General features: G+C 42.5%; 2 protein-coding genes across 2 annotated transcripts; one reads left to right on the forward strand and one right to left on the reverse strand.

Moving 5' to 3' along the window:
- Positions 1 to 1,597: 1,597 nt before the first annotated feature.
- Positions 1,598 to 5,179, reverse strand: psmd8 (proteasome 26S subunit, non-ATPase 8). Its single transcript, XM_016237667.1, has 7 exons — positions 5,021 to 5,179; positions 4,474 to 4,546; positions 4,293 to 4,395; positions 3,523 to 3,688; positions 3,334 to 3,434; positions 3,143 to 3,254; positions 1,598 to 2,180 (listed from the first exon to the last, which is right to left on the reverse strand). Exons 1-7 carry the CDS (start codon positions 5,129 to 5,131, stop codon positions 2,043 to 2,045), a joined length of 804 nt encoding a protein of 267 aa, XP_016093153.1. The 5' UTR covers positions 5,132 to 5,179; the 3' UTR covers positions 1,598 to 2,042.
- A 3,427-nt stretch (positions 5,180 to 8,606) lies between these two features.
- On the forward strand, positions 8,607 to 27,056 carry LOC107554986 (glioma tumor suppressor candidate region gene 1 protein-like). Its single transcript, XM_016237669.1, has 15 exons — positions 8,607 to 8,659; positions 10,295 to 10,340; positions 10,443 to 10,488; positions 11,008 to 11,073; positions 11,287 to 13,299; positions 13,459 to 13,644; positions 16,878 to 17,507; positions 17,781 to 17,982; positions 18,062 to 18,150; positions 18,272 to 18,397; positions 18,488 to 18,537; positions 22,204 to 22,352; positions 22,463 to 22,557; positions 22,652 to 22,757; positions 24,369 to 27,056. The coding sequence occupies exons 2-15, from the start codon at positions 10,300 to 10,302 to the stop codon at positions 26,042 to 26,044; spliced, it is 5,475 nt and encodes a 1,824-aa protein (XP_016093155.1). The 5' UTR covers positions 8,607 to 8,659; positions 10,295 to 10,299; the 3' UTR covers positions 26,045 to 27,056.
- The last annotated feature ends 78 nt before the right edge of the window (positions 27,057 to 27,134 follow it).

Here is a 27,134-nt window from a genome sequence, read left to right on the forward strand (position 1 = left end):
TCTTTTTTATTCCCCCTCTCCCCGCACACACACACACACACGCGCGCGCGCGCGCGCCCCCTCTCTCTCACACACACACACACACACGCGCGCGCGCGCGTCCTCACACTCTCGCTCACATACGCACGCACACGGTCTCTCGTTCACTCACTCCTTGCGCTCGCTGCTCTCATTTTCTTGTCTTTCTCTGTCCACCTTCATAGGGTTTCGGATGGGCTCGAGGATGCAGCAGCCATTTTCCACCGACAGCATCATCATCATCGTCCTCCCTCCCTCTCTCTCTCTCTCTCTCTCTCTCTCTCTCTCTCTACCTCTCTACAGCAGCTCTCACACACAACAGCCACGCCAGCGTCGAGCCGCTCTTACTCGTCTCGCTCCCGTTCAACGTTTGGATGAAGGTACAGCACGGTTAGTTTGCTATTTTAGTGAATAATATATTGTCAAATATCCTCACTTGTTTAAAACTAATTTTTGCGCGGTTTAATTAAAAAATGTGTTGCAGTTAAAAAAAAAAAACACTGGCTTAAGAACGGAAATGATTTGAGGAATCATCAATACTGTGCATTTTTAGAATTTCTTTTGTCTGATGTGCTCGTGTCATGAAATGTAATGCACAATTTCAATACAGGTATTAATGCCACAATCCTAAGGGTCCTAAAAAAAGACTTAATTTCCTTTATGCTTTTTCCTTTAGATTTATTGGGTTAAACATAACCTGGACATGTTTTGCATTAAACTTCTCTTGGTTTTCTTTTCTTTGTAAAACAGGAGGCTCGTCTGTATTGTCAAAAGCAGCTTCCCAATTAGAGGTCAACCCTGCACAGAGGAGAATGAAAGCTAACAGATGTTTAAGCCTCGGGGATCTGACACCAAAACCATCCAGAAATCCCTCTGCTCTGCCCTCAACTGTAGGATCGAAACCACTACAAGTTCCTCCCTCACCTGGAGTTGGAAAAGCAGCATGAAGGGCCAAACAAAGGCAAGACCGCAAATATAACCTTATTGCAGTCTGCTAAGAGGAGTACTGACCCAGACCAGAGGACAAACGCATCCACACATCATCCAGAAGCTGTGGCTCTCCATGATGGGAGAAGTAGCTTAAATTCAAAAAGCAGTGATACTGTAGATTCTAGGCCTTTAACCCACCATGCCCCAGAAAACTCAGTCTAAGCATATGCCAAGTCCAGAACAAAACAACGCAACTATGAAATAAATCAAAAATGAACATGACAAAAGTACATCCCGAGGGGCACTAGCATACGTACAGCAAACACCGTTTGAAAGCTGACCTGCCTCTAAATGTTAAGAGGACGGTGAGTCAAACATGCATCTTAATGCATCTGTGACTTGACCTTGGTTGTCTTGCCTGAACATGAAGCAGACTATGAGCCACTCTACAGCATCCATTACAAATGTTGACTTCAGATTCAGATAACATTTAATCCGTTTAAAAAAAACAAATGAACTACTTACCTCACTTTTTTGCATTTGAAACAGACACATTTTCACAGTAGTTCCTGCATCTAACACAATATAAATGATAACGTTATTATTGATATTGTTTATTATTATGTACAGAGTTTCAGAAGGCATTTTATAAAAGAGTCAGAAAAACATTTATTCACCAGAAGTGTCTTGTGACAATGCCAGCCAGGCCAATTTTCCTCACATTTCTACACAAACTCACTCTTGATAAATACCATCCTTGTTGAGAGGAACAACATGTGAATATTCAAAATAAGACATATTAAATGTTTATTTAGAAAGAAGAAAAAATTTGAGGCCCAGTCATTAGATGTATTAGATGCATCAGTAATGCAGGAGGGTCATACAGAGAGACCTTGATACGGGTAGATATTAATAACTTAATATTAATTAAGTTCTGGTCTCATCCTCTGAGAGTCATTATTTGCAGCCGTGTCATCCTGTGTCTAAACTGAGTACAGATATATGGCCACTGTACAATGGTTTGATTTGTATATTTGGATAAACAAACGTGAACCTTTTATGTATACATGTGTCTAAACGCTGCTATATCTGCACTACACAATCATTTCCAGCTGCCTTGCATACTCGATGACTTGTTGGGCCAGTTCTGTGGAAGGGATGGTCACTTCCTCAGTCTTTTGATGCTGGGTACTGAATGAATAGTATCCATCGGGACTCTGGGTCCAGCCTCTCTGCAGAGCACAAAAGCCAGACCATGAACATATCAGTATCTATCCAATAAAATAATAATGTTTATTTGCCCTCAGGCTAGCCAAGATGTAGATGGGTTTGTTTCTTAATTGGAACAGATTTGGAGAAATGTAGCATTCCATCACTTGCTCACCAATGGGTTCTCTGCAGTGAATGGGTGCCGTCAGAATGAGAGTGCAAACTGTTGATAAAAAGGTCTCAGTAATCCACATGACTGTAGTCCATCGATTAACATATTGTGACGTGAAAAGCTTCTCGATTGTAAGAAACAATTCCATCTTTAAGGAATTTTCTGGCCAAACCACACAATCCTTCCTCCAGTGTTACTGTCCATCTCCTGTTGTCCTCTCATCAAAAGCCACAAACATACTTGTTTACAACTGTTTTGCTTGTTAACGGTGCTTGATCTGTGCATATTTCTCTCCTGACTCAAAAGTTATGGATATATGACTCGTATTTTAGCCAGAAGCAATGGTTTGAAGTTAAAAACATTCTAATTATGGATTTGTTTCTTACAAACATGCAGCTTTTCACTTCACAAGACATTCATTGATGGAGTGGAGTGGTGTGGATTACTGTGATGTTTTTATCAGCTGTTTGGTCTCTCATTCTGACGGCACCCATTCACTGCAGAGCATCCATTGGTGAGCAAGTGATGGAATGCTAAAATTCTCCAAATCTGTTCCAATTAAGAAACTCATCTACATATTGGATGCCTTGAGGGCGAGTATATTTTCAACACATTTTTGAATGATTGTGCGTCTTTATAAATCATATAGGCTTGTTTTATTATAAAGTTCAGTATTACATTATATATAAAAGATTCATATTAGAACAAAATAGAATTAAATGATTAATCGCAATTGTTTGTATGACAGCGAATCACAAAATTCATGATTGTGACAGGCCTAGTGACAATATTTGACAAACACCAAACGCTTACTTTCTTCGCATATTCTGTCATCTTTTTCGGAGAGGAAAAGAAAAGCACCCGTGTGGCCTCATTGAACTGAATTTGTTCGTATGCTTTCTCTATGCAACCTGCAATCTCATCTCTACAAACAAAAACAAAAAAACATTTAAATGACAGTTCATCGTCTACATTTAGTCAATAAGACTATAAGTAACCCCTACCGGATAGTATCAAGAAGAATGTCAATGAAGAAGGTGTAGCTCTCAGCAGGAATATTTCCTTTGGCAAGAAAGACCTTGTTGTAACTGCCCTCCATCAGATACTGAAATAAAGGAACAAAAAGGTAGGAAAAAAACAGACACTGCTGTTTAAAATAAGCAACTAGAGAAAAAAAAAAAAGGGTCCCACACCTGCTCTAAAGAAACTGGATGTCTGATGTAGACATTGGTCTGGATGTCTTTTGCGCTCAGTCTTTCCAGCTCTGTGTGGAACTCAGACACTCTGTTCTGAGACAGCAGGAAGAGCAAGTTGAGACCCAGCAACTGGTGCCTGTAGGCTGACTCGGGCAACTCATCCCTGTGACATTTAACAAGAGACGAGACTGTAACCGGTGCAAAGAAAAAGCCAGCAAAACAATTCAAGGTATAACATGTTGAAAATGTAACTAGAACTGCATTCAGAATTCCAATCTATTTCTCAAAGAAATGTTGTATATATTCCTGTATATGGGGGAAGTCGTGGCCTAATGGTTAGAGAGTCGGACTCGTAACCCAAAGGTTGTGGGATCGAGTCTCATACTGGCAGGGAGAGTGAATGTACAGAGCTCTCTCCCACCTTCAATACCACGACTGAGGTGCCCTTGAGCAAGGCACCGAACCCCCAACTGCTCCGGGTGTGTGTGTGTTCCCTGCTGTGTGTGTGCACTTTGGATGGGAAAAATGCAGAGCACTAATTCCGAGTATGGGTCACCATACTTGGCCACATGTCACTTCACTATACATGTGATGACCTGCGTACAATGTGTGTCCAGTCCTTTTGAATGCTGGATTTCATCACACTACAGATACCAACATACAGCATCCTGAGTGCGTAGTAGGCAATATGTAATTTCAGCACAACTACTGTTAGCCCATATTAAGTCAATTCTGAGTGATAGTGAGTAAAGAGAAGAACAAATTACTTGTAATCAAAGTAATAACACTTAAGCTGAGCCATGTAGCGTTCAAAGGATGGGATGTCTTTCTTTAGAATGCTCCATAATGCTCCAATCTCCAAAACATCTCCTACAAAAAATGTTTAATATTAATAACAAATAATTAAAACATTTCATACATAAGTAAAATATTGTCATTAATACTCACTGGCAAGGATAAGCTGTTGTTTGGTTAGCTTGGTCCCAGTAGTTGGTAGAAAGTTCAACTCTAGCAGAGATATCTACCAGAAAAAAAGAAATATGAACATTTTATGAATGCATGTGAGATTTAATACCAAGATTTTTTTCTTTATATATATATATATATAATAACCAACATATTAAATAATAGTACACAAGATAACATAATTTGGAAAATGGAGAAAAAACCCCGTCGTAACCTGTGAATGAGTATAAATGAAATGATTTCACACAAGCTGTCACTTTATACCTCTACTGTTTCGGTTCTATATCTAGCTAGCTAACTTGGTCATTTGGCGCTGAACAAACCCAAATTCACACATTTACTAAAAATCATCTGTGCCTGTATGATATATATCAGCTCAAACACTAAAACGCATTGTTTGTTGGTAAACAGGAATCAATCGGACTGAACAGTCGTGGATAGCAGCGATGCTAACTGCTCATCAGCCTGCAACAACGGACTATTCCTATAGTTTAGGAGAATTATTGTTGTTATATATCTTTGATCCTACCTTCAGCTTGCTCAGGATCTCGCCGCATTTATTAAGACTTGGATTCTTCTTATTCCACTCGGCTTTCAACGTTTCATACAACCCCGCAGTCTCTTTCAACACGGACGCCATGGTGATTCTGCAAAAACGTACGACACCGGTCTGTCAGAACACGGCAGTACGCTGTCGTAAAGAATGTTGGTGTTACTATGGAAACCAGGATAAGTGGCATTTTCGGGGTGTTTACAGTATTTCCTTAGTTACAGAAATATATATTGAAAGTGTATATCTTTCTTTTTAAAGATATGATGTCCTTACCTATTAAGTAATACAGTTATATTGATAGCTACAAAAACTTTAATGTTTATATACAGAATTTGAGACATTTCGTCGCTAGACGAAGATTTCATCCTTTTTTTTATTATTATTATTATTTTTTTTAAATGTGGTGTCTTTACGCAAAACAAAGAGACTTTTGGGGTAATGATATGTTAGCTAATTCTGTAGCCAAGTTTTAGTTTAGCGCAAATATAGATTTGTTTCATTATGTTTGAAAGGCTTTTCAAAATGATTTAATTATTATCGTTAAAACAATTAAAAACAACACGCATATGGATTAACCCTCTTGAAATACAGTTGAATCTTCATTCAAATTTGCTTTACGTGTTTTGATATTATTTTATTAATATGTTTCTTGTGTTTATAACATGCTTCTTGGCTTTATTGTCGATGTGTTTAACAGTGAAAAGATGTTTGTTACTTGAAAGGTTTCTTGGGTGTTTTTTTCCCCTAAAAACATGAACCGACACTATCTATTAATGAATCATCTTAATATATGAATCTGTATGTTCATGTTAACAGAACTGATGTGTATACATTGTTGTTTTGTCGGAAAGTAGGCTAGTACGATATTATTAGAACATCTCAGATGAAACAGCAGTAGGCTATAATATGGAATGTATTCTTTTTAAACGATTTTATGCGCATGTTAAAATTGTATCTATGAAATACGTTTCAAATGCATTGAGGGGATTTTTTAATGTACAATAATGGCAACGCTTTTTGAGAGGAAGCACAGCAACATCAACGAGCATGTCCATTCAGAGAGAGAAAAAAAGATATGAAAAGATCAAATGTTGTGTAATACTGAATTGTCTTAATTCGTTTAAAGTGGAGTTGGTGGAGATAAAATGATGCATCGGCGGTTACATTATTAGTGTACTTTATTACTAGAACCTGGAATAATGAAGGGTTGCAGATAGGTTGGTCTCGAATGTGAATATTTGTAATACTCTATCGATACAATATCATGAGCATTATCGCGTTACATAGGCTACTGCTCCGATCGATTATGGCATGACTGAAGGAAGACGTCTCTGTTAACTGGAGCACATGCGCAGTTGAAAGGAGACAAAGAGGAAGGAGTGGGTGGCGGATGAAAATCTATTCATTGCGATATTTCTGTCACAGCAGGCAGCGATGATTTTAAAGCAGCAGAAGGTCTCGTGAAGGTCCAAGCCACACCCTGACTGTAAGCACAGCTTCAAGTGCGACCAATCAAAGGCTGTAAACAAGAAGACCACGCCCCTTACACATACTTCATAAAAATGTCTTTTTGTGAAGGGGCAAATGGTTAATTTTAGCCTTTATTACAAAGAAGGCAATCCCCCACTGTAATGCTCGAGGTCGCGCCACCCCTTATTTGTGATGTTTAACAAAGAGGGCCAATCAGAGCCCCCTGTGTTTCATCAAAACAGACTCCTTTGTCATAAAAACATCCGGACCCAAGGTGAAGCTGTACAGACAAACGCCTGCGTGTTATTGTGGAGAGAGTCTATCCTCGCAACTTAGTGTTGTGGTGGGAAATGTGCTTCTTGGGGAGGATGAGTACCAGATTTATGCAATTCATTTGATCATAAATTGGCTAAAATCTATATACACAAAACATTTAACAGTCGAAAACTAGTGTAGTAAACATTAGACCAAAAAAGCTAAGATCTGTTTTTATGTGTTCTTTTACATCCCCTTGACTACACTCTTTCTTTCTTACTTGTTTGAAACAATAATAAAAAAAAATACATTACTCAAGAGCAGATACCTAAATGTGATTTATTTTTAAATAATAGAATACATATACAATTACAAACTTTCTTTTTTAGGGGGGGATAATTGTAATTATTGGAAAGCTAGTGTTGCAATCTAGCTTATGTCTAAAATGATCAAAATATGAATGTGTAGGTAATGAGTTATGTTGAATTGAATGAATGAATGAATGATGCATTTATATAGCGCTTTATTGTGTATTGTTGTACACCCAAAGCGCTTTACAATCATGTGGGGGGGGGGGGGGTCTCTCCTCAACCACCACCAGTGTGCAGCATCCACTTGGATGATGCGACGGCAGCCACAGGACAGCGGCGCGGACAGAGAGTCAATCAAGTGGTTGTGGATTATTAGGAGGCCATGATTGACAAAGGCCAGGCCATTTGGCCAGGACACCGGGGTTACACCCCTACTCTTTATGAGAAGTGCCATGGGATTTTTAATGACCACAGAGAGTCAGGACCTCGGTTCAACGTCTCATCCGAAGGATGTTGTTCATACCAAGGTGAAACTATTGTCATTGACAGTGTTGGGGGTAATATATTACAAGTAACGCGAGTTACGTGATCAGATTACTTTTTTTCAAGTAACTAGTAAAGTAACGCATTACTTTTTAATTTACAAGAGAATATCTGAGTTACTTTTTCAAATAAGTAACGCAAGTTACTTTTTCTTCAATGTATTGATTGACAGCTCTGCTGTCCCCATGTCGAGAGAAATCAGATGTTACTGTAGTAATAAAATAAATATGAATATGCATTAATTCATCTCACTCACACACAAAAACACAGATTCAGTATTCCTCAAAATGAATAAAAAAAATGCAACTCAGAATATGATGCAAACCTGCAATAATTAAATGTTAAACAAGACAAATATGCTTTATGTATTTAATCCCACTCTATTAACAATGTCTTTGCTTCTGAGCTTCGATGATCCAGTTCAACCGTACTAATAAACACAAATTACTCTAGACGAACATATGTGTCTTTTTTTATTGCTGAAGTGTTGAAATGTCTTCTTCTGCATTCTACTGTACGGATGTAAATGTACTTTCCCTTCAGCCTGAGGCTTATTCATTTCACTTTTGGTGTGAAAAGGCGTTTATATTTGCCAAAAATAGAACTTTTTTATTTTAAAAACAAACAAGCAAGCCCTGTCCAGATTTAAAAAGTAACGTAACGCATTACTTTCCATAAAAAGTAACTAAGTAACGTAATCAGTTACTTTTTATGGAGTAACGCAATATTGTAATGCATTACTTTTAAAAGTAACTTCCCCCAACACTGGCCATTGAACGTTGTATCTTATGTATACAACCGCGAAGCAAGATAATGTTGAGTGAGAGTAATGCAGCACACAAATGAAGCATAAAAAGGGCAAATGTGTGCTGCTGCTGTAATAACAACAACTACTACAGTGTAGTGTTGTTTATTAATCAGGCGATCGCGGCGGGCCTCTGTTTCCTGCTTGTGAGCGCTGTGCTTGGGTCCTGATGCGGAGCCCGTGCAGGGCCGTACTGGAGACCCCGCGCCGCCTGCACCTCTATCGTCTCGGGTGAGTTTGATACAATGTAGCAATTTCTCTATAATTCTCAATAACTACTGCAACATTCGCATGCAGACCTCACCTCTTCCTGCTTCATGTAGCCAGCCCGCTGCGAAGGTCGGCGAATACGGCGATTTTACAGCGAATTCCCAAGCATACCCCCCTGATCCAAGAGTATTCCAACATAAACTCATATTTAGCAGGGATAAAGATAGGCTACGCATTTGCGTCAGTTGGAGCCCGAACACCAGATATGCACCAATTATGTGCATTGGCTCCAGTGAATGCGCTCTTACGGCAGAAATACTACGTGTTTACAGTCAGTTATTGTCAGATTTGTTCGTATTGCGTCTGTAAACGCACATATTACGGCTAGGAAGCTAACTAGCCACAGCTAACTTAACGTTAACTGAATCTGCTGCAGAGCGAGCGTTAAAAAAATGCGTCCTGTGCGGTTAAACTTGTAAAATGGTTGCAAGTAAAATCATATGCGCCTGAGGGAATGTCGAGCGAGTTGTTACAGCTTTGCAAATGCGAAAATAACCGCCGTGTCCTGCAGGTCTAGAGTCTCCTCTGATGTGAGGTGCTCTCCTAATGACCCCAAACTGATCTCTGACACAAGAAGCTTTCGCAGATATTCGTTAGTGATGGTCTGCGTGCTCTTCGCAGAGACTGTTTTGCCCCCAACAAACATTAGTGGCGTCCCCGCCTACCTCATCCTCATTTTGTGGTTTTGATGTGTTTAGATCGAGAGACTGTGACCGCGAACGGCGCGGCGACTCGCCAAACACTGACTAATTCGTGAGAATTGGTGTTTGTGAGTCTGCAAATCGTGATATTTGTCGCTCGCTGGTGTTTTTCTGTGTGAGGTGATACGCGCGCTTTCCCCCTCGACTTCTCTCGCGCTACAGACGAAAAAGTTCAGCTGCTGCTTTCAAAGGATGTGAAAACATTCACTCGCTTATGTTGTAATAGTTCTTCTTACAGGCATTTGAATGCTTTATATTTCAACATACGTTTGTATTATCAACAACGAATTTGTTGGCCAACATAAATCGGTCCATGTAGTGTTTTAGTGGTTGAATTTTATTCAATTTATTCAAGTTTCAAATAGTATTTTATTCACTAGAACAGTGTAACCATAATGATTGGTTAATATTAATGTCATGATTTAACATGCGTTTTATTACATATTTTGTTACAAATATGTGCCTGGATAATACCACAAGCTTGCTGAGTTGTTTCCATGTCATGTTTCTTTTTTAATATAGATTTATTTTCGTTTTTTGACAGGACACAGGCTGATTTAGATTTACCTGGAGGCATTTGCCTTTACCTTGCATTTTTGCTTTGCAGTCTGCTTTTAATATTATTTGCATCTTTGTCATCCCTGAGATTTCCTTTTCTTTAGATTGATAACATCTAAAAGTTTTTCACGTTTAAAACGTATGCGAATTGATGTTCTGCTTTGTTTTCATTGGTCTATATGATCCTATTCAAATATCAAATCGAGTCTGTGAATTAAATGACCTACATTTCACTGCCGAGGAAGTATTTGCCTTTGAGTTCTGTGTAATGTTTAGCTGATTTGTAAAAAAAAAAAAAAAAAAAAGGGCTAATGTTTGTGCACTTTTTTTTTCACAGTTGACATGGATGATGAAGATGGCAGGTGCTTGCTAGATGTAATTTGGTAAGTTGCACCGAAAACAACTGATAACTTTGCACATAACTTCAAGTTTGAATGTTAAACCCAGTGTAAACCCAGCTGAATAACATCTTTCTTGTTGTACAGTGACCCACAAGCACTCAATGATTTTCTTCATGGATCAGAAACACAAGTGAGTACTGAAAAAAACTCAGATTTTTGCAAGCTCCACTGGTGGGCAAGGCAGAAATCCCACTTTGAAAGTGTAACCCAGATAAATCACAGAAAAGCACAGCACACTCACCCAACAAGAATTCCCTGAACCTCCTAATCCTTTCCGGGTTATTTTTACATTTCTGCCTCTACACCGGTTGTCCAGCTTATTGATCTTTTCTTTAGAACATAATTGCTCCTCTTAATTTCAGCCCTGATTTTTTTCCCTCTTTGGTTAATTCACATATATGACATACTAATCTAATTTTCCTATCTTTTGACTCCTGTTTTCTTTCCTGTTTGCTTTGCCTTTTAACTTGGTTATGCCTGCATTTTGTTCTGGTTGATTGGTGCACTGTCCTCACTCTGCTCTTCCCTTACCTTTCCCTCTCTGTCTGCCTATTTGCCCCTTATGCATCTGCTCCCTGTCGCTTTCACACGCCTGTCTGTGTGCTGTGGTGATTTCTGCCTGTCCTATCCTGGGTATGTCTGTCTGTAGCTGGACACTGATGACCTTTTGGATGGCTCAAGTGACCCGTCCAGCTCGTTCTTCTCCAGCACTGGGGTGAGTAATATCCCCCATTTGTGCCGACCTCTCTGTCTCCATCCTTTTTTGTAGCACGTGTTCTTCAGACCCGCCGTCCGCATCAGATGCATTGCGCACCAGATCTGCATCTACAGCACTCAGTCCCAGAGGCCTATCACCATTTTATTCCTTCGTCATTCTGAATGTGTGGCGAGGTTTAACGGCTAACATTGGTCTCTCTGTGTCTTCCAGGGTCACGTTCCTGAGGTCCAGCCACAGGCTCAGCTGTTGACAAATGAGCCAGGCCTTCCAAGAGTCAGCGTTGATTTGGACTTCCTGGAAGATGACATCTTGGGGGGATCACCGGGAGGAGACAACGGAAGCAATGGTGTTGGGACAAATCATGAGCCTTGTGACATTTTGCAGCAGAGCCTGGCAGAGGCTAACATCACAGAGCAGAGCCTTCAAGAGGCAGATGCTGAGCTCGACCTCAGTCAGTTTGGGCTGACTGGCCTTACGCAGGTGGTCCAACCACTGCCTGATGCTGGCCTGTCTGGGGTGGGCATTGGAAGTGCAACTCAGATTTTTCCAAACCAAGGCACCCCTACGGCACCCTCTAATGCCACCCCAGACATGCTCAGCTCAGTCCTGGCACATCCAGGCCTGCAGATTCAACCCCAGGTCATGAACAAAGCTATCAGCGTCCAGCCATTCGTGCAACAAGTCGGGCTTGGAAATGTAACCCTTCAACCTATTTCGAGCCTTCAGGCCTTACCGAATGGCAGTCAGTCTGGACCGTTGGGCATTGGACAAATTCAAGTTGTGGGCCAACCCACTGTAATGACTATAAATCCATCTGGGCAGCAGATCTTGACGAAAACCATGGGTGGCTACCAGCTGCATCAACCTGGGCCTGAGGCAGCAAGCGCTGGAACGCAGGCTGGGCTTGGAGGCTCTGTTTTGAGTTCAGGAGGAGGACTTTTAATTCAAGGGGGCAAGGCCACTCTAGGGTCCCCTGCCTTAAATGGGCCGGCTGTCTGCTTAAGCAACACAAATACCAACAACAGCGCAACTACAATGGCCGCTGCTGGTGGCATTGTGGGTTTCGGTAATGCCTCTTTGGGTGCAGGAATTGGATCTCAAACCCAGCCTCAAGGCCAAATTATGCAGAATGTCATCATCCAGCGAATGCCAACGCCAATACAGCCCAAACCTCCGCAAGGGGGTGCCATCCAACCCAAAGTCTTCAAGCAGCAGCAACAGCTTCCTGCTCCACATGCCTTGCCAAATGACGCTAATAAGGCTCTGGGGGTGCAGCAAATCCCAGTATCGGCTGGTCAGAATGTAACGTTCCTCGGGAAGCCTGGCTCAAATGTAGTCTTGAGCACACAGGCCACGTCGCAGGGAACGCAGTTCTCTCAAGCACTCTTTAAGCAACAGGGCCCCCAAACGTCAGGCAAACCGCTCAGTGTTCACTTGTTAAACCAACAGGGCAGCATTGTCATTCCCTCGCAAACTGTCCTGCAGAGCCAAAACCATCAGTTCCTGTTACCGGGGCTTCAGGCGGGAGGTCAGATCCTGACTCAGCATCCCGGGGGTCACATAATTACCAGTCAGGGGCCTGGAGGGCAGATAATCGCTAATCAGATCTTGACAGCCAATCAGAACATCAACCTGGGTCAGGTGTTGGCCTCACAGGGTCACCCTGGTGCCGCACATATTCTCTCTGGACACATCCAGCTCCAGCCCGGTCAGATGGGTCAGCCCACACTGTTCCAAATGCCGGTGTCCCTGGCGCAAACGCAGACACAAGCCCATCCAGTAACAGGCCATGTACAAACGGTCATCCAGGGCATGCCGATACAGAATTCCCTGTCTGTGGAGAGCCTTAGCCCAGCAGTCAGTTTACAGACGTTGCAGCAATCTGGTGGCATCCCTAATAACTGTAGCAGCGGATCAACGGCCATGGCGCCGTGCCAGCCAGGAGAGGGCATCACGGTATTGGGCGGCTCTACGGACGCTGCTGCTCAACCAGCACAGACCCAACCGCAGCCCTCAATTCTCACGGTTCAGACGACTCCACAGGTTTCAGTAGCAGCTTCGGTTCCTTCCTCTTCATCTCCATCCCCAACTATGGCCACGTCCACGTCTTCAATGGTGGGTTTGGGTCCCCAGGCCCAGCACAGCCCAGGAAAGGTGTTGTTTACATCACCTGGTTCCAGCATGATCCTTAGTCAGGAGTCCCTTCAAATGTTCCTGCAGCAGGTCAGTGTGCTCGCTTTAAACCTTATCTGTTGTTTGCAAACTGTGTGTCTTTGCTAATAACCTAACATAACAACATTTGATCCTCAAGCTGATCTCTGACCAGTTTGGATGATTGTTTTACCTCTCCCATTCCTCAACTGATAAATGTGCCCATGTTAGGACCAACAGCAGCAAGCAGGAAAAGCCCCACCTGCCGCTGTGGGTGTACCTGCATCTGTTATCGTCAGCGGCAGCAGTTCTGGTCCCGCCCCTTCAGGCCATGACAACTTGTTAGCTGAGACTCGGCAGAGGCAGAGTCCCAGCCCCTCCCTTGGCCCCGCCCACATGGCAACAGTGGTTAACAAGGTAGATGAGCTTATGCTCCGCATTAAGCCCCACCCACTTGTTGCTGCCACTGCTGCGTATTGGACCACTGTCTCCCAGCAGAACTCCCTTCCTTTCTCTGTCTCCCTGTCTTTCTACTGTCATTGCTCAGGCTTGGATGCCTTTTTATTGCTCTTTCACTCATTTTCACTCTTGTTTTTGCCTGCGTTTTCATCAGGTCTTTTTTCTGCACTGTTATCTGTTTCTGTCATTGATACTATAATTATAGATTAATTAGGGATGGGTACCGAAACCCGGTATTAAATGGGCCCCAGGGCTAAATTATTAAAGACATTGAGTATCGATGAGCTCTGACGTTAACGGTTCTGCTGTCGGTACTGTAGATATTAAGAAAACGCACACAGCCTACATTTGTTATTGCTATAGCCTATAGACATTATCTTGCAAATTCTATCACACCAGAGTCGGCAGCTGTTTTTATATGCAATAATATCCATACATCTATGATGCATTTTTGCTATTCGCAATTCAGAAGCGAGATCATGCTCACACGGAGGAGCTACAGCACGTGCAACATGAAAGCCCGGTTTAATTATGATAGAGGAGAGAACGAAACGTTCAAACGTCTGCTTACAGTTTAGTCCTGTGGCTTTGATATTAAGCTAATAAAATTTTTTATTTCAATTTTGGCTTCTAAGGATTATAAAAAAGATATGAGGTAAAACTATTAAAAACTATCTGCTTTTCGTCTTGCCCAACTTCCTTCCCTTAACAGCGTATTCGTTCCTTCCCAAAACCCAAATTTAACGTCAGAATCAGCACAATCATTGATTATTGTAAAATGCTGTCTTTACTGTTGCTAAATTGCGGGACATGTTTGATAAAACGTTGAAAGCACAATAATCCACGCAAGAGACGCTGTTCCTGGGCCTGAAATGTGTGCGCGTGCTCCAATACGGACCACAATATTCAAGCAAATTACACTTTGGGCTTTGGGTGCACATCCAAGCGCTCAAATACACACAAAAATATGTCAAAATGGCCAGCTTGGAGAGTATTCATTTAAACCGAGTATGTCTTAAGTGGACGTGAACAGTTGGGAGAAAATCCGATGAGTGTCAGTGTATATTGTTTTAAAGTGACAGCAGTGACTAGTGCTTGGGCCATCAGTGTTGATCAAACAACAAATGCAAAGAGAAAATCTCTCACAGCTCTCAATCTGAATAACGTTAGCTTTAATAAGCATTAATCTATCAATTCATACAGTGAAAACTATGCAGTGTTCATTTACATTTACTTTATTAGATTTCTTTTGTAGGCTAGATTACTCTTATTCCGCTCTTAATTTGTGTCTCATATATATATTTATGTATGAAACAAAAAGTACAGATAAGAATACCGTTAAAGTACCGGATCAATAAGCAGGATCGGTAAATCGTTAAGAGTAGTAATACTGTTAAAACCTTAATGATACCCATCCCAAAGTGTAATGGGTTTATTTTGTCCATTAATTCATACTATTATTGCTTGCAACACCTTCCCCTCAATATCCATTTCTTTCCTCCAGTTATTTGCATGAGCATTTTTTAATAGGAAGCTTGCCAAACTATATTGTAGGGATGCACCGATATGAAAATATTGGCCAATACCGATAACCGATTATTCTTTATTTTGGCACTAATGGTTGATGCAAATAACAGTGCAGTTGTTGCTCTTCAAGTGGTTTCACATGCAATAATGAAACTCTAGGGACTTTATTTTTCGGTTGTGTGTTTGCATCATCTTCATGCATTTTCCTATGTGCATGTCATGATAAAGCAATGGCTCTTCCTATTAGTTTTGCTGCTGTAAATCTTTGTAACTCACTCTGTCCATTCATATTAACATTCAACCTACTCACTACCTCTGCTACCCAAACGTTCGGTAACTGCTGTTTTTAACCTCAATCAGTCCCCCTCCCACCACCACCACCCAGCTTCCCCAAGAGAAATTAAATTAATTCCTTTCAAGATCACTTTCAAAGATTTGATCTTGATCACTTGCTCGCTGCCCTGAATTACCTTTGCCCTCTACCAGCAAATCTGTTTTAGTTTTAGATTTGTACTATTTTTATTTCTTGTCCGTTCTCTGTAAACCAATTTTTGTTGTTCTCTGCAAAAAATCATGTCCTCATGTCAGTTGTCTTAACCTTATGTAGATGAGTACTTTATGTACAGTTTAGATATTTTGTACATTTTACTACTTCAGCTGTTGTAGTCTTTATGAAAACTGTCTTTTTGATATTTTGAAAAGGGATTTTTCCTTTCTATTTCTTCTTGCTTTTGTATTATCCTACTTTGTTTATTGTTGCTTGTTGCTGTGTGTGGTGTTTTTTTGTTTCTGCACTTTATAGGTATGATTGCTAGTTAGTCATTGTTTTAGTGATGCACTGAAATTAAATTCTTGGTTGAAACTGAAACTCAGATACTGTTTTGTTTTTCTTATGCCTTTGGTACCATTTGCATATATTAAAAATGATTGTGAAACTGAATTGTACAACAGTAATATAAAGAAACTCTTGCTATTGGTATTTAGGGCATTAAACTGCTTAAAATTCAGTGGAAAACAACATGAAATATGAAGCCATTTAGAGTTACCTGATGTTCTGTAATTTCCTAAAGTCATTCATTGAAAAATGTAATGTAGAATATATTCAAAAGCACCTGGAATTGTGTATCTAAGCATTGTTTTTTTTTCTCATCAGCTGTTCCCATCTGCTTGTTGTATAGTGTCTCCGCTTCACTAGTTGATACATTTTTAAAGAAGTTCTGGCCTAATTCACACAGTGATTGTGAACTGTTGTGGTTTGCAATGAAGTTCCCCTTTTATCCTAAAACTAATAAAATATTTCAGAGAAGTGAGGAAAAGTCTCAAAAAACAGAAAATCCAGATCTTCCTGAATACATTTTTCATATTTTATGTAGATTGATTTTTTTTCTCACATTTTTGTTGCTGTGCAGAAGTTCAAATGTCAGTATTGCAAAATGTTAGTTTGGTAAGGTGTTTTTCACTTTCATATTGCTGTTGAAATGATTTTATTGAAAGCATTTTTGTATTGTTGAGGTGTCATTTTCTGTTTGAAATTTCAGTGCATCCCTAAAAATAAATTTTCCCAAATTGATGAATTAAAAATATGAACTGGCTGATTAACCAAACCATCCGTTGACTCTTTTCTCTCTTCTTCCTCCTCCTCCTCCTCTTTTTATGCTGTCTAGGTTCCATCGGCAGCACATTCACAGACTATAAAGATCCAAAGCGCCTCCCCATCTCAGCCTGTGGTCACCCCTGCACCAACACCCACCCTGACTGACAGTCCTCAACCTGCCCAAGTTTCTCCCATAACCATTGGGCAGCAGATCCAGTCTCCTCACCAGCACCAGCAGTCTCGGCCTCCATCGCAGCCTCAGTCTCAGGCACAGACTCCCTCGCGCTCCTGCACGCCTTCCTCTTTACCGCCCCTCTTTATCATACACAATCAGATCGGAGGTTCACCACAGCCAGGTCCTCCATCTCAACAACAGCAGCAGCAGCCTCAGCAAATACAAGTGCAGCTCCAGCCTCAAGTTCTTCCTCAGACTCTGCCTCAGCCTACCACCCTGCAGCCAGACATACCTCCTTCCTCCTGTTCCCCGAAGCCTCCGCAGCCACTTCCTGCACAGTTCCAGTTCCAGCCTGCTGTGAGCTCGCCTCCAGCTGCAGTGGTGAAACAGCAGGTGACGGTGGTGCCGGGGCTGACTGCAGAACAACAGCATCACCTTCAGCTGGTCAGTGCGCAGCTGCAGACTATGTCATCCATCACACAGCCCTCTCCTCAGCAAAAGCAGCTTTTGGAAAAACTTCACCTGGTAATGCATCATCACCTTATACTTTATATAGTGTTCTAACTGAGAGTAAAAATGATCAAGTTTGCACTGAAATGAAAATACTCCCACAACTGACATCACCCATCAGCACATTGATGTTTGATGGTTAATTCAGTTATATAGAGCAGAGCTTTGTTAACGTTTAGGTGTCACTGTGGGCAGGACTACTTACTATGAAAAAATTGGTAATAGGTAAGGTTCTTTTTCATAGGAATTCTACTTAAATGATTGTCTGTGTGCTTTTCATTTATACAGGTCCAGCAAAACATTCTTCTCCAGGCTAAGCAGCAAGCTCAGGCACAGGCACAAGCTCAGGCACAAGCCCAAGCCCAGGCCTCTCAGCAACAGGCCACAAACCAGTTCAACAAAATGCCAGATCTGCCTTCAGTCCAAGCTGCAACTTCAACGGCCAGTGGCACCATCCAAGCACCAGTGCTTGTCAAGTCCTCTACTACAGGTGGGGATTGCATATGTTTATGCTTTAGATGATTACTTTCAAATATTCCCATGTTTACAAAGTGTTATCTTCTTCTTAGGTGCAAATGACACAGTATTTTCTGCTGTGTCTGCTGGGGCTACAGTGAACCAGGGAATCACGACTCCAAACCTTGCGCAGGCTGTTCAGGTGAGAGAAGTGTAGTTGTTAGTATTTTTACTGTAGTTTACAGCTGGACAATTTACATTTGCAATAAAGATATTGCAAAATTATCTTAACTCAGTTTTGAACACTCTTGACTGGTTTGCAGGCAAAGCCAGGAGTCATAAGTTCAGTTGGTGGGCTGACTCTGAATAAAGCAGGTTTGCAGATACAGGTTTTAGGTGCTGCACTCTCTCAAATGCCCGCACCTCCACCACCTGTTCCCCAAACACAGGTAAGATTCAAAATCACATTACATAAGACTATTAAAATGAACTGGATGATGTCATATTTATGGTAATTTTGGTATATCTTGTCTTTTCAGACTTCAACATTAAAAAGGCCTTTTAGTATGGAACCAAGCAAAGAAGCTAGGTAATATATACATACTGTATACAGAGCATAAATTCCAAATGTTATTAGTTAAATCCAAGAATAACCCCATAAATGATGGGAAAGTGACATTTAAAGGGTTAGTTCACCCAAAATGAAAATTAGCCCATGTTTTACTCACCCTCAAGGCATCCTAGGTGTATATGACTTTCTTCTTTCAGATGAATCCATTTGGATTTTCAACAGTCCAAAAGAAGTCAAATAAAACATCCATCCATAATAAAATGTGCCTCACACGGCTCTGGGTGGTGAATAAAGGCTTCCTGTAGCGAATCAATGCTTTTTTTGTAAGAAAAATATACTCTCTCCTCCGCGCTTCCGCGTTCGTCACTAATCACGCTACACATATGTCCTACGTCATCCGCCCGGAATGTCTTCTGCATACGACAGTTAGGGGAAGTGAGAGAAAAGTGTTTATAATGTTGTAAATATTGATATTTTTCTTACAAAAACTCACGATGTTTCATTTATGAATGAACGGCATTTTTAAATGAATCTAGTGAGTCAATGATTCAATTACCCATTCATAGTGAAGACAGTCACGTACTTCGTTGCTGAATGAATCAGCTGTTCGAATGAATCAATTGAATGAATGATTCAGTGATAAAATCAGTGACTTGCCGCCACCTGCTGTCAGTTTGTTTAATTTTTAAAGTATCTTTTCTGTTATTTGAATCATTCAATATTTCTATATTCAAAATGTTATATTTAAAACATTAACCTCAACATGAATTTATGAATTTAATTGCACTCATGCGACCTCTGAGCTTCATTAAACGTCTGAAAATACACCTACAAGCCACTTGTGTGTTCTTCTGTGCCAACTCTGTAGCACAAATTTATTTCTTAAAGAAAGTCTTGTACACCTAGGATGCCTTGAAGATGAGTAAAACCTGAGCTAATTTAAATTTTTGGGTAAACTAACCCTTTAAGGGGATTACTCTTAAACTGCTTGCCAGTCATTGAACACAAATCATTAAAGGGTTAGTTCACCCAAAAATTCTGTCATTAATTACTCAACCTCATGGAACACAAATTAAAGGGGTCATATGATGCGATTTCAGTTTTTCCTTTCTCTTTGGAGTGTTACAAGCTCTTGGTGCATAAAGAAGATCTGTAAAGTTGCAAAGACTAAAGTCTCAAATCCAAAGAGATATTCTTTATAAATGTTCAGAGTCAGCCACACCTACCTAAAAAGGCTCGCTCTAACACGCCCCCACATATCTACCTCATATATGTGGGAAGATTTGCATAACGCCGCCCAAATGTTCACGCAAAGAAAGAAGGCGTAACTTTTATTCTCACTGTAGTATTGTTGACGCTGCCGCCATGTCGTGAAGGCGCTGTGTGCTTCGATGTGAAAGCGAAACTACTTTGTTTGGTCTTCCAAAAGAGGACGATTCGTCATGCCTAGAGCTGATCTGTGCTGGTCACTGAGGGAATACATCAACTTTCACCGTGAGTGGAGTCCAGCCCGGGGTTGTCACATGTGGTTGCCGCTCATTCGTCGGCTCATGCTAGCCCGGCCTCAGCGCACGCTAAGCCAGGTCTTCCCCTCACGCTAGGCCGCTGTGTTTTTCGTTGTGAAAGCGAAACTACTTTGTTTGGTCTTCCAAAAGAGGACACGACTACAAATCAGTGGTTAAGTTGTATTTACAACACTGTTCCAGAACAGTTGAACCCAAATATCCAGATGTGTGCAGCACATTTAATGTAGGACTGTTTACTGATCCTGGGAGAGTAACGTTAGACTACAATGCCGGTAGTTCTGACTCACGTAAGTAAGTTTTCATTAGGCCCTTTCGCACCGCTTTAGTTCCAGAACTAAACGTATGGTACTAAAGTACTGGGACGATTTTGCGCGAACTATTTTCCAGTACCATTTAAAGGGTTGCATTCGCACCGAGAGTATCGACTAAGAAGTGACGTAAGCCGGTCGACAGCGACGTCATATGTGCGCGGTGTTCAACAACAGAAACGAAGAACAATATTAACAACAGGAGGATGGAGGACGCTGTGATCGGAGCTGTGTTTTGTTGTGTCTCGCGGGTTTCACAGTGGACATGGAAAGTCGACGTATACGTAAAGCGACTGAAAGAACGGAAAAGAGGACTAAGAATCTCCAACAACAACTTGCAGTGCTACATTTGCTACAAGTGCCTGCACTTCAGCGTCCGTCCATCTGTCGCTGTTCTCCATACTTGCGAAATAAGTTGACATGCTTACAGTATGTTTACACTGCGTTTTAAATCACGGCGGGTGAGGGCGTTTTCATACGCGTTTGGCCAATCAATGTCTATGTCACGATTAGTACCAGTTGTGCTGGTTAGACCCTACTCCGGAGTAGGACCTAATTTGGTTCTCGGAAAAGGCAGTCCGGTACTAAAATCGCTCCCAGTTCCGGCGGTGCGAACACGCCGAAAAGTGGGTAGTTCCACAATTAGTTCTGGTACTATGAAAAGGTTCCTGCGGTGCGAAAGGCCCTATTTAAAGGATTTGCCACTGATGATTCAAACGCGAGTTTTGGGCAGTAGAGTAGCACTTGTTGTTTGTCATTTCTCCGATCACAAATGCAGACAGAGTTTTATGTTTATGCGTTGCAATGCAACGCAACGCGTAAAAAAAATATATAAAGTCATCATAATCAGTAATTATGTCCCCACTAGATGCAACAAATGCCTCGTTTGTAATGGGTTTTAATGTTTTTGTGTCGTCGCTCCGGCCGGACACGGCATCAACAGTATGTGAGGGGCGTAACATTTCCGTCTCACGCTTGAGATATTCGGCCAATCACAACGCATTGGATAGCTGGCCAATCACAGCACACCTCGCTTTTTCAGACCGATGAGCTTTGTAAAAATCGACACGTTTCAAAAAGTCGGGGCATAGAGGAGAAATATTAATGTACAGTATGTGGAAAATAATGTTTTTTTTTACTTTAAACCGCATAAACGCATTTCATTACACCAGATACACAAAATAATGTTCTTTTTAGCAGCATCATATGACCCCTTTAAGATATTTATGATGAAATCTGAGAGCTCTCTGACCCTGCATAGACAGCAACACAACTGAAATGTTCCCAGACCCAGAAATGTTGCAAGGACATTGATAAAACAGTCCATGTGACATCAGTGGCTTAACTTCAATTTTGCGAAGCTATGAGAGAACTTTTTGTGTGCAAAAACAAAAATAACAATTTATTCAACAATTCTTCAAGTTAACATCTTCCGCCTTTTTGTAGAGTACCATGACGCATGCACACGCTTTCTCCTGAACGTAAACCATGCTGATTACATTGATTAAAGTTGAGCCACTGGTGTCACATGAAACGTTTTATCGATGTCCTTACTACTTTTCTGGGTCTGGGAACATTTCAGTTGTGTTGCTGTCTGTGCAGGGTCAGAAAGCTCGCAGATTTCATCAAAAGTATCTTAATTTGTGTTCCGGAGATGAACGAAGGTCTTACGGGTTTGGAACGGCATGAGGGTGAGTAATTAATGACATAATTTTCATTTTTGGGTGAACTATCCCTTTAGCTATGCATCATGCTAGGTTTGAAACCATTTGTTGATGACTTGCTAGTTGTTTTGCAGTATGCTTTTTAAAGCTGTTTTCCTACTCGCATGCTCGTGTATCTATTTGTAGGATGCTGGAACAGCTGCGAAAACAGCAAGGCTCGGTTCTCCATCCTGACTACAGCTCTCCTTTCCGCTCATTTGAGGACAATCTTCATCGACTGCTGCCGTACCACCTGTACCAAGGCATGGCTTCATCCCCGGAAGACTACCGCAAAGGTAAATGCTCACACCTCTTTGTGAATGCTCTTTTACGGTCCTGTAGCGTAGTTGTGTGGCACCCTCTTCAGGGCTGATGTGTAATTCTCGCTTTACGCTTCTCTGTCCAGTGGATGAAGAATTTGAGAACGTCTCATGCCAACTCTTGAAGCGCACACAAGCAATGGTGGATAAATATCGTCACTTGCTTTTTGAGGAATCAAAGGTATCATTTTAAATCTCTCTCACTTGATCTCTCTTGATGTTTGGACCTTGTGAGCCCTAAATTCATTGGTCTCTTGTGTGCTTTTTACCTTGAGCAGAGGCTGGGTCCCTCAGCAGAGATGGTTATGATTGACCGGATGTTCATTCAGGAGGAGAAGGTTGCTCTTAGTCAGGACAGGGTTCTGGCCAAGGAGAAACCAGGTAATGACTAGGGTTCAATACAGGTTACCATTAAAGCATGTGAATTTTAAATGGGAATGAACTGTGTATTTTCTGAAGGTGTGGTGTTTAATCACCTTCCTCTCTTACTCTTTGCAGAAGAATTTGTGGCCAATTCCTGTTTGCTGGACAACAGTGCCGTGAGACCTGTACAGGTGGAGCTGAGTTCTGTACGAACCGCATCATCATCAGCAGCAGCAGGTGCAGGTCAACCTGTGGCAGCCGCATCTGCTCCAGCTGCAGCTATTGCCCCTGCTCCAACCCCAACCCCTGCACCTACTCCAGCTGCTGCCTCCACTCCTGCTTCTACCCCCGCCCTCTTCCCTTCTACCAAGCTGGTGATTAAGCAAGGTGGAGGGGGAGCATCAGTATCCTGGTCCACCAGCTCCACGCCTACGCCTGCTCCTGTGGTCCGGCCATCTGCAGAGCCAGTCACGCCAAGCGCCTCCTTCAGCCGCATTCCATCCACCCGCCCTACTGATGACGACGATGATGTCGCGCTTCCCCAGCGGACCAGCAAACCGCCCATCAAGACCTACGAGGCACGCCAGCGAATAGGTTTGAAGCTGAAGATCAAACAGGAGGCGGGATTTAGTAAGGTGGTTCACAACACTGCTCTAGATCCGGTCCACTCCCAATCCCAACTCACTCCACAACCGCCGCCCCCTGAGCAGCCGCAGAAAGTCAAGCCCACCCATATAACCCCACTCACCACATGTTCCGGAGATGAACGAAGGTCTTACGGGTTTGGAACGGCATGAGGGTGAGTAATTAATGACATAATTTTCATTTTTGGGTGAACTATCCCTTTAGCTATGCATCATGCTAGGTTTGAAACCATTTGTTGATGACTTGCTAGTTGTTTTGCAGTATGCTTTTTAAAGCTGTTTTCCTACTCGCATGCTCGTGTATCTATTTGTAGGATGCTGGAACAGCTGCGAAAACAGCAAGGCTCGGTTCTCCATCCTGACTACAGCTCTCCTTTCCGCTCATTTGAGGACAATCTTCATCGACTGCTGCCGTACCACCTGTACCAAGGCATGGCTTCATCCCCGGAAGACTACCGCAAAGGTAAATGCTCACACCTCTTTGTGAATGCTCTTTTACGGTCCTGTAGCGTAGTTGTGTGGCACCCTCTTCAGGGCTGATGTGTAATTCTCGCTTTACGCTTCTCTGTCCAGTGGATGAAGAATTTGAGAACGTCTCATGCCAACTCTTGAAGCGCACACAAGCAATGGTGGATAAATATCGTCACTTGCTTTTTGAGGAATCAAAGGTATCATTTTAAATCTCTCTCACTTGATCTCTCTTGATGTTTGGACCTTGTGAGCCCTAAATTCATTGGTCTCTTGTGTGCTTTTTACCTTGAGCAGAGGCTGGGTCCCTCAGCAGAGATGGTTATGATTGACCGGATGTTCATTCAGGAGGAGAAGGTTGCTCTTAGTCAGGACAGGGTTCTGGCCAAGGAGAAACCAGGTAATGACTAGGGTTCAATACAGGTTACCATTAAAGCATGTGAATTTTAAATGGGAATGAACTGTGTATTTTCTGAAGGTGTGGTGTTTAATCACCTTCCTCTCTTACTCTTTGCAGAAGAATTTGTGGCCAATTCCTGTTTGCTGGACAACAGTGCCGTGAGACCTGTACAGGTGGAGCTGAGTTCTGTACGAACCGCATCATCATCAGCAGCAGCAGGTGCAGGTCAACCTGTGGCAGCCGCATCTGCTCCAGCTGCAGCTATTGCCCCTGCTCCAACCCCAACCCCTGCACCTACTCCAGCTGCTGCCTCCACTCCTGCTTCTACCCCCGCCCTCTTCCCTTCTACCAAGCTGGTGATTAAGCAAGGTGGAGGGGGAGCATCAGTATCCTGGTCCACCAGCTCCACGCCTACGCCTGCTCCTGTGGTCCGGCCATCTGCAGAGCCAGTCACGCCAAGCGCCTCCTTCAGCCGCATTCCATCCACCCGCCCTACTGATGACGACGATGATGTCGCGCTTCCCCAGCGGACCAGCAAACCGCCCATCAAGACCTACGAGGCACGCCAGCGAATAGGTTTGAAGCTGAAGATCAAACAGGAGGCGGGATTTAGTAAGGTGGTTCACAACACTGCTCTAGATCCGGTCCACTCCCAATCCCAACTCACTCCACAACCGCCGCCCCCTGAGCAGCCGCAGAAAGTCAAGCCCACCCATATAACCCCACTCACCACAGTCATTAGAACTCCTCCTCCAACGTCTTACCCCACCCCCTGTTCCACTGTCACTACGGTAACTGCACACCCAGGCTCTGCCTCCAGTAGCGCAACTTCCTCTAGTGGACCTGTGCCCTCATTTTCCTCCTCCTGGTCTTCATCGTCCCCTTCCACATCTACGGCACAGATGAATGGCACTCTAGAACACCACGAGGTAGGCGGAGTTAAACGGAACCCAGCGTCCACGGCGACTCCACCATTAACCACTTGCCGACTCCCGCTTCGAAAGACATACCGTGAGAACATCAGTCCACGTCGCAGGCCAGGAGTACCAGGAGGAGGTGGAGATACGTTGCCCATTCTACCAGCAGTACCCCCTATTACTACTTCCCCCCAGCCACAAGGTTCCTCTCCTCAAACTGAACGGACTGTGATAGCCAGCGTGAAACTAGAGAGGCAGGGCGGACATGGGCGGTCTCACCCCCATTCAGAGTCTCAGAGCCTCGCGGCAGTAGAGGATGTCCTCTACCGTGGCATCAAAAATGCGTACCAACATCACAGAGAGTTCTCTGACAAAGAGGATGAGGACAAGGCAGAGGAAGGTGGCCGTTTGGGGCGGTTGAAGGGCATAGGGAGCAAAAACCGAGAGGGAGGAAGGGGTACCTTTAGGATGGATCAGCATGCCCCTGGTCCACCTTCTCCTGGAGAGTCTTCCTGCACAAGAGACTCCACACTTCCTGCCAAACGCTGTAAGTCCGACTCTCCGGATATGGACAATGCGAGTTTCTCCAGCGGCAGCCCGCCACCTGACGACTCGTTGAATGAGCACCTGCAGTGTGCCATAGACAGTATACTGAACCTCCAACAGGGCCCTCCTGGACATGGAGGCTCAGGGAAAGCAGCTTTAGGGAGGGTTCATGGGGAAAACCTGCCTAATCAGCACCAAACCCATCCTTCCTACAGACAGTCCATGCCTCCCCTCTCCACGCCACCCTCGCCCGCCCCCGCCCCCAAGCATCCACAGGTGGGGGGCCGAGGACAAAATGGAAATTCGGTTTCACAGACACACAGTAGATAACAGCCCCTTTAGCCGATGTTGACTGAAAGACTGAAAAGCAGGATGTCAATGGATAGGGGAAGCAAACGGAGACACTTTTCCCATGATCAGCTGTGTTTGCTTTGTTTGTGGTTTGTGCTGATGAAATGTGTTCTTTTGGTTTACATATGGCCCTTTAAGTGTACTTTCTAAAGTATAAAAAGTGCACTTTGATATGATTTTCAAAATTTTGTCCCTCTGTTCTTCCTGGGTTCGAATCTGGGACGGTTCCTACGTCGGTTTCCCAATTTAAAGATTTCTCTCAACTTGTGAGAGCCAAATATTTGACCATTTATTTAATAAATAATGTTTGTAATTACTGTGATGAATGCAGATTGCAGGAACTTTTTAAGTGATATCATGAAAATTGTCATATCAAATAGTAGTTTATTTGGTTATTATGGAGAATTTATTTTGGAGAGACTAATGGATCACTTCTCCCTGTGTTAGAATGGTCCCCCTTTACCATGAAATTATATTTTTGGGAACTGGTGGTCACTGTGTAGTGGCTCATTAATGCATAATAATATAGTGTTCTTGTCTCCCCTAAGACGTGAAATCTTGTTTTGGTTAACCAGCTACAGGAATTAACAATGAAGCATTCACAAACAGAAAAGTCACCAGAACTGTAGAAAATCTCTTGACCTTTAAAGCATTCCAGTATCAAGAGCACATTTACAAATCAAGCATACACAGCACAGCAAATGTGGTCACCCTTTTAATCAAAGAAATTTCTTCTTTTTCTTTTTTTTTTTTTTTGGAAGACTATTGAAAATCCAAAAAACAGCCATTTTTGCATCTCGGAAGTGCAGAGTGTGAAAAGTTCCCAGACACAAAGCCTCCCTCGTTTATACTTTTTCTTTTTTGTAGGCATATGTATGTTCAGACACTTATACACATTTAAGATAGAATCACTGAAATATCTTCAAACCGTTCAGAAGCAAACACAGCGAAAGCAATGACATGGAGAGAAAAAAGAACAATAATGTAAAGAGAAAATAGAACTGTAAGAATTTGAAGTATAGTACTACAGATTAATTTTGTATTGTATTTATTGTGTATAATGACACTT

Source organism: Sinocyclocheilus grahami, unplaced genomic scaffold (genome assembly GCF_001515645.1).
Source record: "Sinocyclocheilus grahami isolate Dianchi unplaced genomic scaffold, SAMN03320097.WGS_v1.1 scaffold521.1, whole genome shotgun sequence".
In the NCBI taxonomy this organism is placed as follows: domain Eukaryota; kingdom Metazoa; phylum Chordata; class Actinopteri; order Cypriniformes; family Cyprinidae; genus Sinocyclocheilus; species Sinocyclocheilus grahami.

Excerpts from the sequence above, each read along its gene's own strand:
- psmd8 (XM_016237667.1), bottom strand. The coding sequence starts at position 5,131 with ATGGCGTCCGTGTTGAAAGAGACTGCGGGGTTGTATGAAACGTTGAAA. Across the intron at positions 4,396-4,473 it reads ACAACAGCTTATCCTTGCCA|GAGATGTTTTGGAGATTGGA; the intron begins GTGAGTATTAAT and ends CATTTTTTGTAG. Across the intron at positions 3,435-3,522 it reads ATCCAGTTTCTTTAGAGCAG|TATCTGATGGAGGGCAGTTA; the intron begins GTGTGGGACCCT and ends CCTTTATTTCAG.
- LOC107554986 (XM_016237669.1), top strand. The coding sequence starts at position 10,300 with ATGGATGATGAAGATGGCAGGTGCTTGCTAGATGTAATTTG. Across the intron at positions 10,489-11,007 it reads TTCATGGATCAGAAACACAA|CTGGACACTGATGACCTTTT; the intron begins GTGAGTACTGAA and ends GTCTGTCTGTAG. Across the intron at positions 13,645-16,877 it reads TGGCAACAGTGGTTAACAAG|GTTCCATCGGCAGCACATTC; the intron begins GTAGATGAGCTT and ends TATGCTGTCTAG.